Genomic DNA, 12,685 nt, shown 5'->3' with positions numbered 1-12,685 from the left:
CCAACAGATGCGTCAGCGAATAATCTAGCACGTTCCCCAAAGACAAATTGGTAGGATTTTGGGCTTTTCACACTCTGCAGTGCACAATATAATTAAAAGATTCAAGGAATCCGGTCAAATCTCAGCGCGTAAAGGGCAAGGCCGAAAACCACTTCTGAATATGCGTGATCTCTGATCCCTCAGACGTCACTCTTAAAAGTCGTCATGCGTCTGAAATGGATATCATGACATGGGCTCGGGAATACTTTGGTAAACCTTTGTCAGTCAACACCATTCGCCGCTACATCTACAGATGCAAGTTAAGGCTCTACTATGCAAAGCAGAAGCTTTACATCAACACTGTCCAGAAGTGCCGCCGCCTTCTCTTGGCTCGGTCTCATCTGAGATGGATGCACAATGGAAGCGTGTTTTCTGGTCCTACGAGTCAACATTTCAAATGGTTTTTTGACAAAACAGCTGTCGTGTCCTCTGGGCCAAAGAGGAAAAGGACCATCCAAGCTGTTATCAGCGTCAGGTCCAAAAGCCAGCGTCTGTCATGGTATGGGGGCGTGTCAGTGCCCATGGCATGTGTAACTTGCACATCTGTGAGGGCACCATTAATGCAGAAAGATATGTACAAATTTTGGAGCAACATATGCTGCCATCCAGACGCCATCTTCTCCCGGGACGTCCCTGCATTTTCCAGCAGGACAACGCCAAACCACATTGTGCCCAGATTAGAAGTGCATGGCTGTGTAAGCAGAGAGTGCGGGCGCTAGATTGGCCTGCCTACAGTCCTGACCTGTCTCCGATTGAGAATGTGTGGCGCATTATAAAGCGCAAAATACGGCAACAAAGGCCCCATACAATTGTGCAGCTGAAGACCTGCATAATGGAAGAATGGGGGAAAATTCAGCTTGCTAATCTTAACCAGTTGGTGTCTTCAGTGCCCAAACTCTTAAGTGTTGTTAAAAGAAATGGTGATGTTACACAGAGGTAAACACTCGACTGTCCCAACTTTTTTGCAGCGTGTTGCAGTCATCAAAATTGAAATGAGTGTATATTTTCAAAAAACAATTAAATTCACAAGGTAAAACATCAAATGATGTTCTGTTGTAGTGTTTTCAATATAGTACAGGGTGAATATAATTTTTGTGTTGTTAGCATTTTCCATACTGTCCCAACTTTTTTGGAATTGGGGTTGTAGTTTTATTTTTTTATATTTAGCATTTGTTTGTACAAACAGTAACATTAATGAATACTAACATTTTCATAGAGGCCTATTTCATACAGGCCCTGGAATGTTGCTTTAAGCTACACAATGCCACAACCAAATAGATATCACCCGTGACCTAAGTTTGGCTGATTGACCCACAGTTTGTGAACCACTGGCCTAAACAAAAACTTCCTAACCAAGCAAGAATATCAGGAACAATTATTGCAAGCAGTTTGGCAGAGTGCAGTAAGAATTAAAATGATATTTTGCTTCAATTAGTAATCTTATTTCATAAAATGTACAAAATAATGTGACAGGATACCCCTCCCCCCATAGTGGGCCCCTTAATATAGATGGAGTAGATGTAATTATCCATCCATCCATCATCTATACTTGCTTATCCTGAGCAGGGTCACGGGGGGCGCTGGAGCCTATCCCAGTGTGCATTTGGTGGGGAGGCAGGACACCTTGGACAGGCCGCCAATCTATCACAAGGCTCACACGCAATTCACTCACACACTCATACCCATGAGCAATTAGCCTCCACTTAGCCTACTGCATGTCTTTGGACTGTGGGAGGAAACCCACGCGGACACAGGGAGAACATGCAAACAGAAAGGCCTCCCAAGGCACTGTGCCGCCCTTAGATGTATATAACATCAGATGCCAAATCTGGGCAATCCTTGCCCATTTAGGGGGTGCCCTACTTAAAGCTTTATAACTCCAGATGTAAGCATCACAGAGACTTGAAAAATGGCTTAAATAAGCCAGACCATTTACAATACTGTACAATAAAATGCTTTTTTCCCATTATAAAGAATATAAATGTGTCCCTTACGAAATGTTAAAAGGAATTATTAATTTTGGCCATGTTTGGGCTTCATGGTAAATCCGTGCATCAAACATAAGACATGACTGAGCCACCTATAAACACTAAAACTACAGCATGTGAAGTCCCCATATCAGATAAAAGCACAAACACTTGAAAAACATCCAATTTCATTGTAAGTGATATGAATTCTAACAAGGCAGGTCACTACGAGCCGCTAACACTACCAATGTACACTGACAATGGCACTATACAAACACCTAGGCCTGTTAGATAGCCCCCAAATGTTCTGAGCATTATCAGCAAAGGCTAATAGTTGTCTCTTACAACCAATGCGGAAAAACAATATCAATTATATATATATAATATACATTATATATGACATAATGTAAACGGTACAAAAATACGTACTTACTATGTATCCTGGCTAGACTTTATGCTTCCTCCTCTTCTGAGCACTCCCTATAGAATTTTCTTTAGCCATGCTAATGAGTTGGCAAAATGAGTAAAATCTTCCTAAAACTGAAGGAAAAAACTATTACCTCATAACAAGTGCTTGTATTTTACTGCGTAGTTATGGTTTACTGTGTGTGCAGTTTTTTAAATTAATTTATCAATATGAAATTTAAAACTAAGCTTATCATCAAGCCAGATTCCAAGGTATTTATAGCAAGAAACTCTTTCAATACACTTGCCATCAACAGTGATGATTTTCAATTCATCCAAGGATTGGGAATTGAAATCACTAGATATTTAGTTTTGTCTGCATTAAGGACCAGCTGCAGATCCAAAAGTGCAGACTGAATATAATTAAAAGCATTCTGAAGTATTTGAAAAGCTTGAGCAAGGGTGGGGGCACAGCAATAAAGAATCGTATCATCAGCATATAAATGGATATTACAATCAGAGTTGGTTAAAACGTGAACGGTTATTAATATAGATACTAAATAATACAGGACCTAGGATGGAGTTTTGAGGGACTCCTTTAGTCACTTCCAAAATGGAGGACTTATGGCCATCCACAAATACACATTGAGTTCTATTGGAAAGATAATTTGAAAACCAATTAACTGCTTTAGACCCAAAAGCAATGTCATTTAATCTACCAATTAAGGAGTGGTCAACTGTATCAGAAGCCTTAGAAAGGTCAAGAAAAAGGGAAGCACGGTATTGTTTATTGTCAAGGGATTGGACTATGTCATTGATTACTATGGAGGCTGCAGTGATTGTACTATGACCAGACCTGAAACCAGATTGCATATTACTAAGTATATTTGTTATCATGTAAGAACTGCTTGATCTGAGAATTTACCAAGGATTCAAATATTTTTGCCAGCATAGAGAGTTTTGAAATGGGACAATAACTGTTGAGGTCAGAGGGATCACCACTTTTAAACAAGGGGAGCACATAGGCTGCTTTCCAATCATTGGGAAGATTGTGCGTTAAAAGAGACAAATTAAAGATGTGGGTGAGGGGTTCTGCATTAAGAGGAGCAGTGAGCTTTAGAAGCCTTGGGACTAATTTGTAGTTCTCCATGTCCAGGAAATGCACTTTTTTACGTCGCTTTGGATAAAAGCGTCTGCCAAATAAATGTAAATGTAATGTATATTTTTTCTCATGATTTGTCTCTGTAACCCACAATTTTAAATTTTAGTCAAACAATTCACATGATAACTGCAAATTCTAATCTTTTATTTAAATTTTATATTTTAGTTTCACCATGTTCACCGTATTGTAATTACAGCACTTTTTATACAGAGTCCCGCCATTTCAGGGCATAATAATGTTTGGGACAAATGGCTTCACAGGTGTTTCTGATTAGTCTGATGTGTTCAACTGCTTCCTTGGTGCAGCTATTGTAGGCTTTTGATTGCCATTGCAATCTGTTATTGGTGTTTGCCAGACATTGGACCAGAGTTGTGCCAATGGAAGTCAAGTAAGCCATTATGAGGCTGAGAAATAATTTAAAAAACTGTAAGAAACCTTAGGCTCCCCAAAAAAAATTGTTTGGGACTTCATTAAGAAAGAGAGCACAGATGAGCTCAAAAATCATGAAGGGCCTGGTAGATCAAAGAGACCTCTACAGCTGGTGCCCAAAGAATTCTCACCATAATGAAGAAAAACCACAAACACCTATCTGACTGTGGTGGGGTGGGCGTGGTTTGAGCGTCGGCTGCAGAGAGAGAGTGTGAGAGGAGCGGCTCGCGGATCCTTCGTCACGACTGTCAGCTGGAGGTAATCAGCGCCGATAATTGTTAATTGTTTAATTGCGCTGATTGCCTCTGATTGCTTTCAACAGTGAGCCTGGGGTTTTTAAAGGAAGACCGGAAGCTGGAGCGAGAGGGCTGACAACAAGACGGCTGCGGAACCGTCGTTTGTGTATAAAGATTGTTGTAAAACGCATTGGTGAATAAAAGAGCACGGCAGTGCTAATTAAGGAACCAACTGTCTCCCGTGAGTGTGTGTGTTTAAACAGGAGGGGTGGCACTCACTTGCCACAGTGGTGGCCCGTGCGGGGGGAGAAGTATTAAACACACAGGAGACAACATGGAACACAGCCAGGAGCAGGAGGAAACGCCACAACCGGTGGTAGCGCTGGCGAGGATGCTGGAGGGGATGGCGGCGATGCAGGAGAGGCAGGCGGCGATGCACGCCGAACAGCTGGAGGCTCTGCGGGCGCAAACTTCCCTCCAGACCCAGGCTCTACTGCAGCTGGCGGCTGCCGGAGAAACCAGCTCCCGAGAGAGACAGACCGGACCCCCCGTGGCTCTCCATCTACCAAAAATGACCCCGGAGGACGACGCGGAGGCGTTCCTTGAGGGATTTGAGGTGGCCGCGAGGGCAAGTAAATGGCCGGAGGAGGAGTGGGTCGTCCGCCTCCTGCCCCTCTTGACTGGGGAAGCACAACGGGCGGCACACAGCTTACCCCCCACAGCGCGGACGGTCTACGGCAACCTGAAGAAGGCGGTCCTGGACCGTCTGGGATACAGCCCGGAAGAACACCGGCGACGGTTCAGGGAGACGGCCCTGGCCAGAGAGGACCGACCATTCGCATACGCGCAGAGACTGCTGGACATGGCGCGTCGGTGGCTGCGCCCAGAACTCCGGTCAGCAGACGAGGTGGTGGAGCTGGTGGCCCTCGAACGTTTTATCGATGGCCTCCCGGCGGAGACGGCGAATTGGGTGAGGTGCCATCGGCCGACCGGGTTGGCGGCCGCCGTCACCCTGGCGGAGGACCACCTGGCGCTCTACCCCCACGGCCAGTCACAGCAGCAGCAGCAGCAGCAGCAGCAAGGACGGGCAGACACGGCTCCGCGCAGGAGAGCCCTTCCTCGTTCCCTTCCTTCCCCCCTTTCTTCCTCCCTTCCCCGTGCCCAAACCCCCGCATTTTCCCGCAACAACCCTTTTTTTTCTGTTTCCCCAGCCCCAGGCTCAGTGGCGGCGGGATACGACCCACAGAGAGCTCCTCAGACGCCCGGACCGGGGTGTTGGCGGTGCGGACAACCGGGTCACCTGCGCCGCGAGTGCCCGCTCATGGAGGTGGGGCAGGTGGTCCGTGTTGTCGGCCCGCCCACCTCCGCTCCCGATCCAGACGGAGCGTACTGTATTCCGGTAAGGATTCAAGGGAGTGAACACCAGGCGCTGTTGGACTCAGGGGCTATGCAGACCATGATTCGACAAAGCCTGGTTCGACCCGAGGCGTTGTTAGAAGCATCAAGGGTATCTATAAGGTGTGTGCATGGGGATTTACACGAGTACCCTATAGTCTCAGTGGAAATTCGGTGTCAAGGGAAAAAGCATAAAATAAAGGCTGCGGTTAGCTCCCGCCTCTCGCACCCTCTGATTTTAGGCACTGATTGGCCGGGGTTCCGCCAGGCAGCTGGTAAGGTAGGGGGGGTGCGTTCACGACAGCTAGGGCTGTGTGATGTGTGTGCTGCTGTCAGCGGTGACGCGGGGTCGTCCGACGCAGCAGAGGGGGAGCCGGCACCAGTGGAGCCTCAGGGGGAGACTCTGCAGGTGCCGGTGTTTCGCCCCATGGAGGATTTCCCACTCGAGCAGTCTCGTGATGACACCCTACGCTTTGCCTTTGACCGCGTGATGTCCATTGATGGTCAACAGGTGCGCCCTGATGCAACACTCACTCACCCGTATTTTGTAATAATTCGGGATAGGTTATACAGAGTGTGTCGTGACACTCAGACTAAGGAGGAAATCACCCAATTGCTGGTGCCTAAAAGCTCTCGGGAAATGGTTTTTCAGACGGCTCACTTTAACCCCATGGCTGGTCATTTAGGGTATGAGAAAACACTAAACCGGATAATGGCCCGTTTCTATTGGCCGGGCATTTGGGCCGACGTGCGTCGGTGGTGTGCGTCGTGCCCTGAATGCCAACTAGTAAATTCCCCGGCTATACCAAAAGCGCCGTTGCGCCCCCTTCCGCTAATGGAGGTCCCTTTTGAGAGAGTGGGGATGGACCTCATCGGGCCGTTTGATCGGAGCACGCAGGGATACCGTTTCGTGTTAGTTCTGGTGGATTATGCGACAAGGTATCCCGAAGCAGTTCCTTTGCGCAGCATTTCGGCAAAAAGTGTTGCGCAGGCATTGTTTCAAATAATCTCCCGAGTCGGAATCCCGAAAGAGATTCTGACTGATCAGGGCACCCAGTTTATGTCACGCACACTACGCGAGCTGTACGGGTTATTGGGCATTCATTCTATTAGAACCAGCGTGTACCATCCCCAAACGGATGGGCTGGTTGAGCGTTTTAATAGAACATTGAAGTCTATGATCCGGAAGTTCGTTCATGAGGATAGCCGTAATTGGGATAAGTGGTTATCTCCTCTGGTGTTTGCAGTGCGGGAGGTTCCCCAGGCCTCCACGGGATTTTCTCCCTTTGAACTACTGTTCGGTAGGAAACCCCGGGGGATATTGGACCTAGTTAAAGAAAACTGGGAGGAGGGTCCGAGTCCTAGTAAAAATGAATTACAGTACGTGCTGGACCTGCGAGCAAAACTCCATACACTGGGTAAGTTGTCACGGGAGAATTTGCTCGAGGCGCAGGCACGTCAGCAACAGCACTACAACAGAGGAGCTAAACTACGGCAATTTTCACCGGGAGATAAAGTTCTTGTGTTACTCCCTACCTCTAGTTCTAAATTACTCGCCAAGTGGCAAGGGCCCTTTGCGGTCACACGGCGAGTAGGGGAGGTTGACTATGAGGTAGAGCGTACTGATAGAGAGGGGGCAAAACAGATTTATCACCTCAATCTCCTGAAAGCGTGGAAGGAGGTGGTGGCTGTCTCTCTGGTTACGGTGGATAAGGAGAGAGATGAGCTGGGGCCGGAGGTACCAAATTCATCCAATCAGATCTCAACCCTTTCAGATGACCATCTCTCACCGAATCAGAGAGCAGACCTTGCCTTGTTGCAAAAGCGTTTTGCTGATGTGTTTTCCCCCCTACCAGGACGCACGCACCTCATACACCACCACATTGAGACTTCCCCGGGGGTGACGGTGCGGACCCGCCCCTATAGATTGCCGGAACACAAAAAGAAATTGGTTCAGGCAGAAATAAAGGCAATGCTAGAGCTGGGGGTAATAGAGGAATCCCACAGTCCCTGGAGTAGCCCCATTGTGCTGGTAGGTAAGCCTGATGGGTCTATTCGCTTCTGTGTGGATTATAGAAAGGTAAATGAAGTGTCACGGTTTGATGCTTATCCAATGCCTCGGGTCGACGAGCTCTTGGATCGGCTTGGCACGGCTCAATTTTTTTCGACGCTGGATTTAACCAAGGGTTACTGGCAGATTCCCTTATCTGCCAAATCTAAGGAAAAAACGGCTTTCTCCGCTCCGGATGGTTTGTACCAATTCAGGACACTTCCGTTTGGGTTATTCGGAGCCCCTGCCACCTTCCAGCGCCTAATGGATCGGGTATTGCGTCCGCATGCTGGTTATGCTGCTGCCTATCTGGATGATGTAATCATCCATAGCAGCAGTTGGGAGCAGCATTTGCAGCATGTGGGGGCAGTGCTCGAATCCTTAAGGCAGGCAGGGCTCACGGCTAACCCAAAGAAGTGTGCTATTGGCCGAGCGAGGTACGGTATTTGGGGTACCACTTGGGAAGTGGACAGGTGCGGCCTCTAGTGGACAAAACCGCAGCGATTGCAGCCTGTCCCCGACCCAAGTCAAAAAAAGAGGTAAGGAGGTTCTTGGGGCTGGCCGGCTATTACAGGAGGTTCATCCCGGCATTTTCGGAGCTAACCAGCCCCCTAACTGACTTAACCCGAAAAGGTGCCTCAGATCCGGTCCAGTGGACGGAACCGTGCCAGCGGGTGTTTGAGAGGGTAAAAGAAGCTCTCTGTGGGGAGCCGCTCTTGTTCACACCTAACTTCTCTCTCCCTTTGTGTTGCAGACCGACGCGTCGGACAGAGGGCTGGGGGCTGTTTTGACCCAGCAGGTGGAGGGAGTCGACCGCCCCGTGCTGTACATTAGCCGAAAACTGTCACAACGGGAGGCGAAGTACAGCACGGTGGAAAAAGAGTGCCTCGCCATTCGGTGGGCGGTCGGAGCCCTCCGGTATTACCTTCTGGGTCGCCCATTCACCCTCTGTTCGGACCATGCCCCCCTCCAATGGCTTCACCGCATGAAGGATACCAACGCCCGGATCACTCGGTGGTATCTGGCTTTGCAGCCTTTTAACTTCAAGGTGATCCATAGACCGGGTGTACGGATGGTCGTGGCGGACTTCCTCTCTCGCCCCCAGGAGGGGGGGGGGAGGGGGGGGGTTGGTCATCGGCCGGATGGCTCCCCGGCCTAAGTCGGGCGGTGGGGGTATGTGGTGGGGTGGGCGTGGTTTGAGCGTCGGCTGCAGAGAGAGAGTGTGAGAGGAGCGGCTCGCGGATCCTTCGTCACGACTGTCAGCTGGAGGTAATCAGCGCCGATAATTGTTAATTGTTTAATTGCGCTGATTGCCTCTGATTGCTTTCAACAGTGAGCCTGGGGGTTTTAAAGGAAGACCGGAAGCTGGAGCGAGGCTGCTGACAACAAGACGGCTGCGGAACCGTCGTTCGTGTATACAGATTGCTGTAAAACGCATTTGTGAATAAAAGAGCACGGCAGTGCTACTTAAGGAACCAACTGTCTCCCGTGAGTGTGTGTGTTTAAACAGGAGGGGTGGCACTCACTTGCCACACTGACATTTTCAAAACACTCCTCAGGAAGCAGACGTGGATGTATCAATGACTACAGTCCACAGATGACTTCACAAGTCTGGATGGTCAAGTTACAGTTAGCTAAAAGTAGCTGAGAAGTACCTAATACAGCCTGCTGGGTTCACGAGAACGGTGCTGTGTGCAGATGAGACCAAAATTCACTTGTATCAGAGGGATGGCCATAAAACATGGTGCTGGGGGGGGGGGGGGTGTTATGGTTTGTCTAGTCTTCATCGATGATTTTACTGAGGAGAGCAGCAGCAGAATGAATTCTTAAGTGTACTGAAGCAGCTTATTTGCTCAAGTTTGACAAACTTTTGACAAAATCCCACATATACTGCAAAAGAAACAAAGGAGTTTTCAAAGCCAAAAACAAGAACATTCTTGCCTGGCTATGTCATTCACTCGATCTGAATCCAACTGAACATACAGTTCATATGCTGAAGAGAAAACTTAGCAACTAGCCCCCAACATAAACAGGAGCTAAAGATGGCTACAGTACAGATCTGGCAGAGCAACACAACAGAAGATACACAGCACCTGGTGATGCGTATGCCTTCAAGCAGTCATTGCATGCAAAGGATATCTGATGTAAAACATGTTTTCAATGTATAAAAATGGCTCACACATAAAACTAAATTTAAAAAAAGTTACTCACACATGCAAAAGCACTGTCTAAAAGTCATTCATTCAAATCTAGGCCTGCCACTAGAAGTACTGATATCAAAATTACACAAAGTTACAAGAAACGATACTGGCTATCTTACCTCACACAAATTGCTTTCGAAGAATGAAGATATTGTTGATGTTTTAAATAGTTTTGTTGAGAGTTTTACTAGAGAAGAGGTTACTATTCGACTGGAAGGCATATTCAGTACTCAGAATGTATTATCAGATATTGAAATAGACAAAGAAGTACCGGATGAATTACTTAAACTAAATAATTAGAAACTGGAGAAATACCTGAGGACTGGAAGTGAGGTATAATGATACCAATATATAAGAAATGGGATCATACTGACCTAGGAAACTACAGGCCTGTCAGTTAAACTTGCAAAATGTAAAATACTGGAATCTATCATTAGAGACAGGTTGGAAGTTGGATTGGATTGGATTTCTTGAAAATAGCAACATCCTAAGGGGTAGCCAGCATGGTTTTTGTAAGGGAAGGTCATGTCTGACAAACCTTATGGTATTCTTTGAAGAAGCTACCAAGTGTTTTGATTATAATAAGGCTTATGATATTATATACTTAGACAAGGCACAACATGAGAGACTTGTTATTCAAATAAAGGCAATAGGAATTAGAGGACGTATTTCAGAGTGGTTTCAAAACTGGCTACAGGGTAGAACACGACGAGTAGTAGTAGGAGGGATACTCGAGCAGGGAACTGTTGGAAGTGGAGTCCCACAAAGATCGGTGCTGGGACCACTGCTCTTCCTCATTTATATCAATGACCTTGACAGGGACATAGAAAGTACATTAGTTAAATTTGCAGATGATACAAAACTGGGAGGCCCAGCTAATAGTTTGGAAGCTCCTAAAGTAATCCAATAAGATTGAAATAAAATCCAGAAGTGGGTGGAAACTTGGCAAATGAAATTTAATATAGCCAAATGCAAAGTTCTGCACGTGGGAAATAAAAACATTAGGCATGATTACTTTATGGTAGGAACAAAATTGGAATGTGCTCAGTTTGCGACAGACTTGGGAGTAATGGTTGATCAAAGCCTTTCAGGTTCTAGGCACTGTGCTATAGCAGTGAAAAAAGGCCAACAAGATGCTGGGATATATAGCCAAAAGTATTGAGTATAAATCCAAGGAAGTTACAATTATCTTACACAAAACATTTGTTAGACCACACTTAGAGTATTGTGTGCAGTTCCAGGGACTGTACTACAAGAAAAATATACAGGCTGGGGAAAAAGTTCAAAGAAGAGCAACCAAATTGATTTCTGGTATGAAAGATAAAAGTTATGAAGAAAGACTTAAGATGCTTAACCTCTTCAAGCTTGGTAAAAGGAGACTCAGGGGTGATTTGATTGAGGCTTTTAAATTCATAAAGGGGATCAACAAAGTGAACTACAAGAGATTCTTCGGGTTGAGTTCTGTTAGCAGAACGAGGGGACATAAATGTAAATTAGTGTGTGGAACAGTCTGCCAGTTCACATAGAAGAGGCAGAAACTCTGGGGATTTTCAAGACAAGGCTTGATACTCTCTAGTCCGTAGGTAATCAGAGCATTAATTTAGGCAGGAAAATGGCGAACATTGTCGGGCTGAATGGCCGGTTCTCGTCATTATGGTAAGTTATGTTGCGTTAAATTAAACAAGCTATATTTCAAAGCAATGTTACCTAATGGTTTCTGAATTGTTTCAAGTAACCTGTGCACTTCTATACATGTCCATTTTGTGTGTGTATCCAATGTTTTTATTTGCTGATGTGCCTAAATGTCCAATGGAGAGATGTATTCTTTGTGGCCCTGGAGCATTTGTGATGATGTAATCGGCAGGAAGAAGTAGAAACACAAAACCCCCCATGTTTGGGGCTTTATTGTGAGGATGTGTAAAGTTGTTAGTGAATTCTGTCTGTTGAAATGGGGTCAGAAGGTACAGAAATTAAAGTTATCCTGTCATCGTGCTTATTTCTGTCGGGAACCATAAAAAGTGCCAAACTCTCGATGCTGTATAGGTACGAGGCATGCCGCCCTGCCGAGGCATAGCTTACCAAGGCTTAACATTCCTGCCATCCCAATGCGATGAAGTACAGTACTAAACCCCCCCATTTCACCAACATGTAAAATAACTTTAGTCAATTAATTTGTTAATTGTTATCAAAGATATCAATAATTTATTAAATTGCAAAATTTGTTGACAGACAGAGCAATCTGTTTGATCAAACCTTTATCAAATGTACAATTCACAACCAGATTATAATTAAGAAATGTATAGTTACGATCATGTCTGATCTAAAGACCAAGTTGAACTACCTTAAAAAAAAGCAAGTATGCCGTCCACCAAGTTATGGCTTTACGTACATTAACCAATAAAAACATCAACTTGGCATTTTTCAGGGTTCCCTACAGAAATAACCAAAATGACCACAGACTCTCAGCCCTTAAAAACATTCATTTCTGTTCCTTCTGACCCCATTTCAGCAGACAGAATTCACAAATAACTTCACTTGTCCCCACAATAAAGCCCCAAAATTTGCTTTTCTTCCTTCTTCTACTTCCTGCCTGAAATACTCCTAGCCCACAAAGAATATGTCTCCCCATTGGTCTTTTTTACGTACATCAACCAATAAAAATATCAACTTTGCACATCTGCTGTCTGCTTCCATTGTAGCTTAGAGGGTACTGCCTTTACCTTTAGAACAGACAGGCTTAGATGGTACTGCCTTTACCTTTAGGACTGAAGGTGTCAGTGCTTCACAAGCCTGCTGCATTA

General features: G+C 45.9%; 1 protein-coding gene across 1 annotated transcript; it reads left to right on the top strand.

Moving 5' to 3' along the window:
• Nucleotides 1-4,165: 4,165 nt before the first annotated feature.
• On the top strand, nt 4,166-9,158 carry LOC135263732 (zinc finger and SCAN domain-containing protein 18-like). Its single transcript, XM_064352072.1, has 2 exons — nt 4,166-5,637; nt 9,017-9,158. The coding sequence occupies exons 1-2, from the start codon at nt 4,573-4,575 to the stop codon at nt 9,017-9,019; spliced, it is 1,068 nt and encodes a 355-aa protein (XP_064208142.1). The 5' UTR covers nt 4,166-4,572; the 3' UTR covers nt 9,020-9,158.
• The last annotated feature ends 3,527 nt before the right edge of the window (nt 9,159-12,685 follow it).

Source organism: Anguilla rostrata, chromosome 9 (genome assembly GCF_018555375.3).
Source record: "Anguilla rostrata isolate EN2019 chromosome 9, ASM1855537v3, whole genome shotgun sequence".
Classification (NCBI taxonomy): domain Eukaryota; kingdom Metazoa; phylum Chordata; class Actinopteri; order Anguilliformes; family Anguillidae; genus Anguilla; species Anguilla rostrata.
This window is presented reverse-complemented; position numbering and strand designations above follow the sequence as displayed.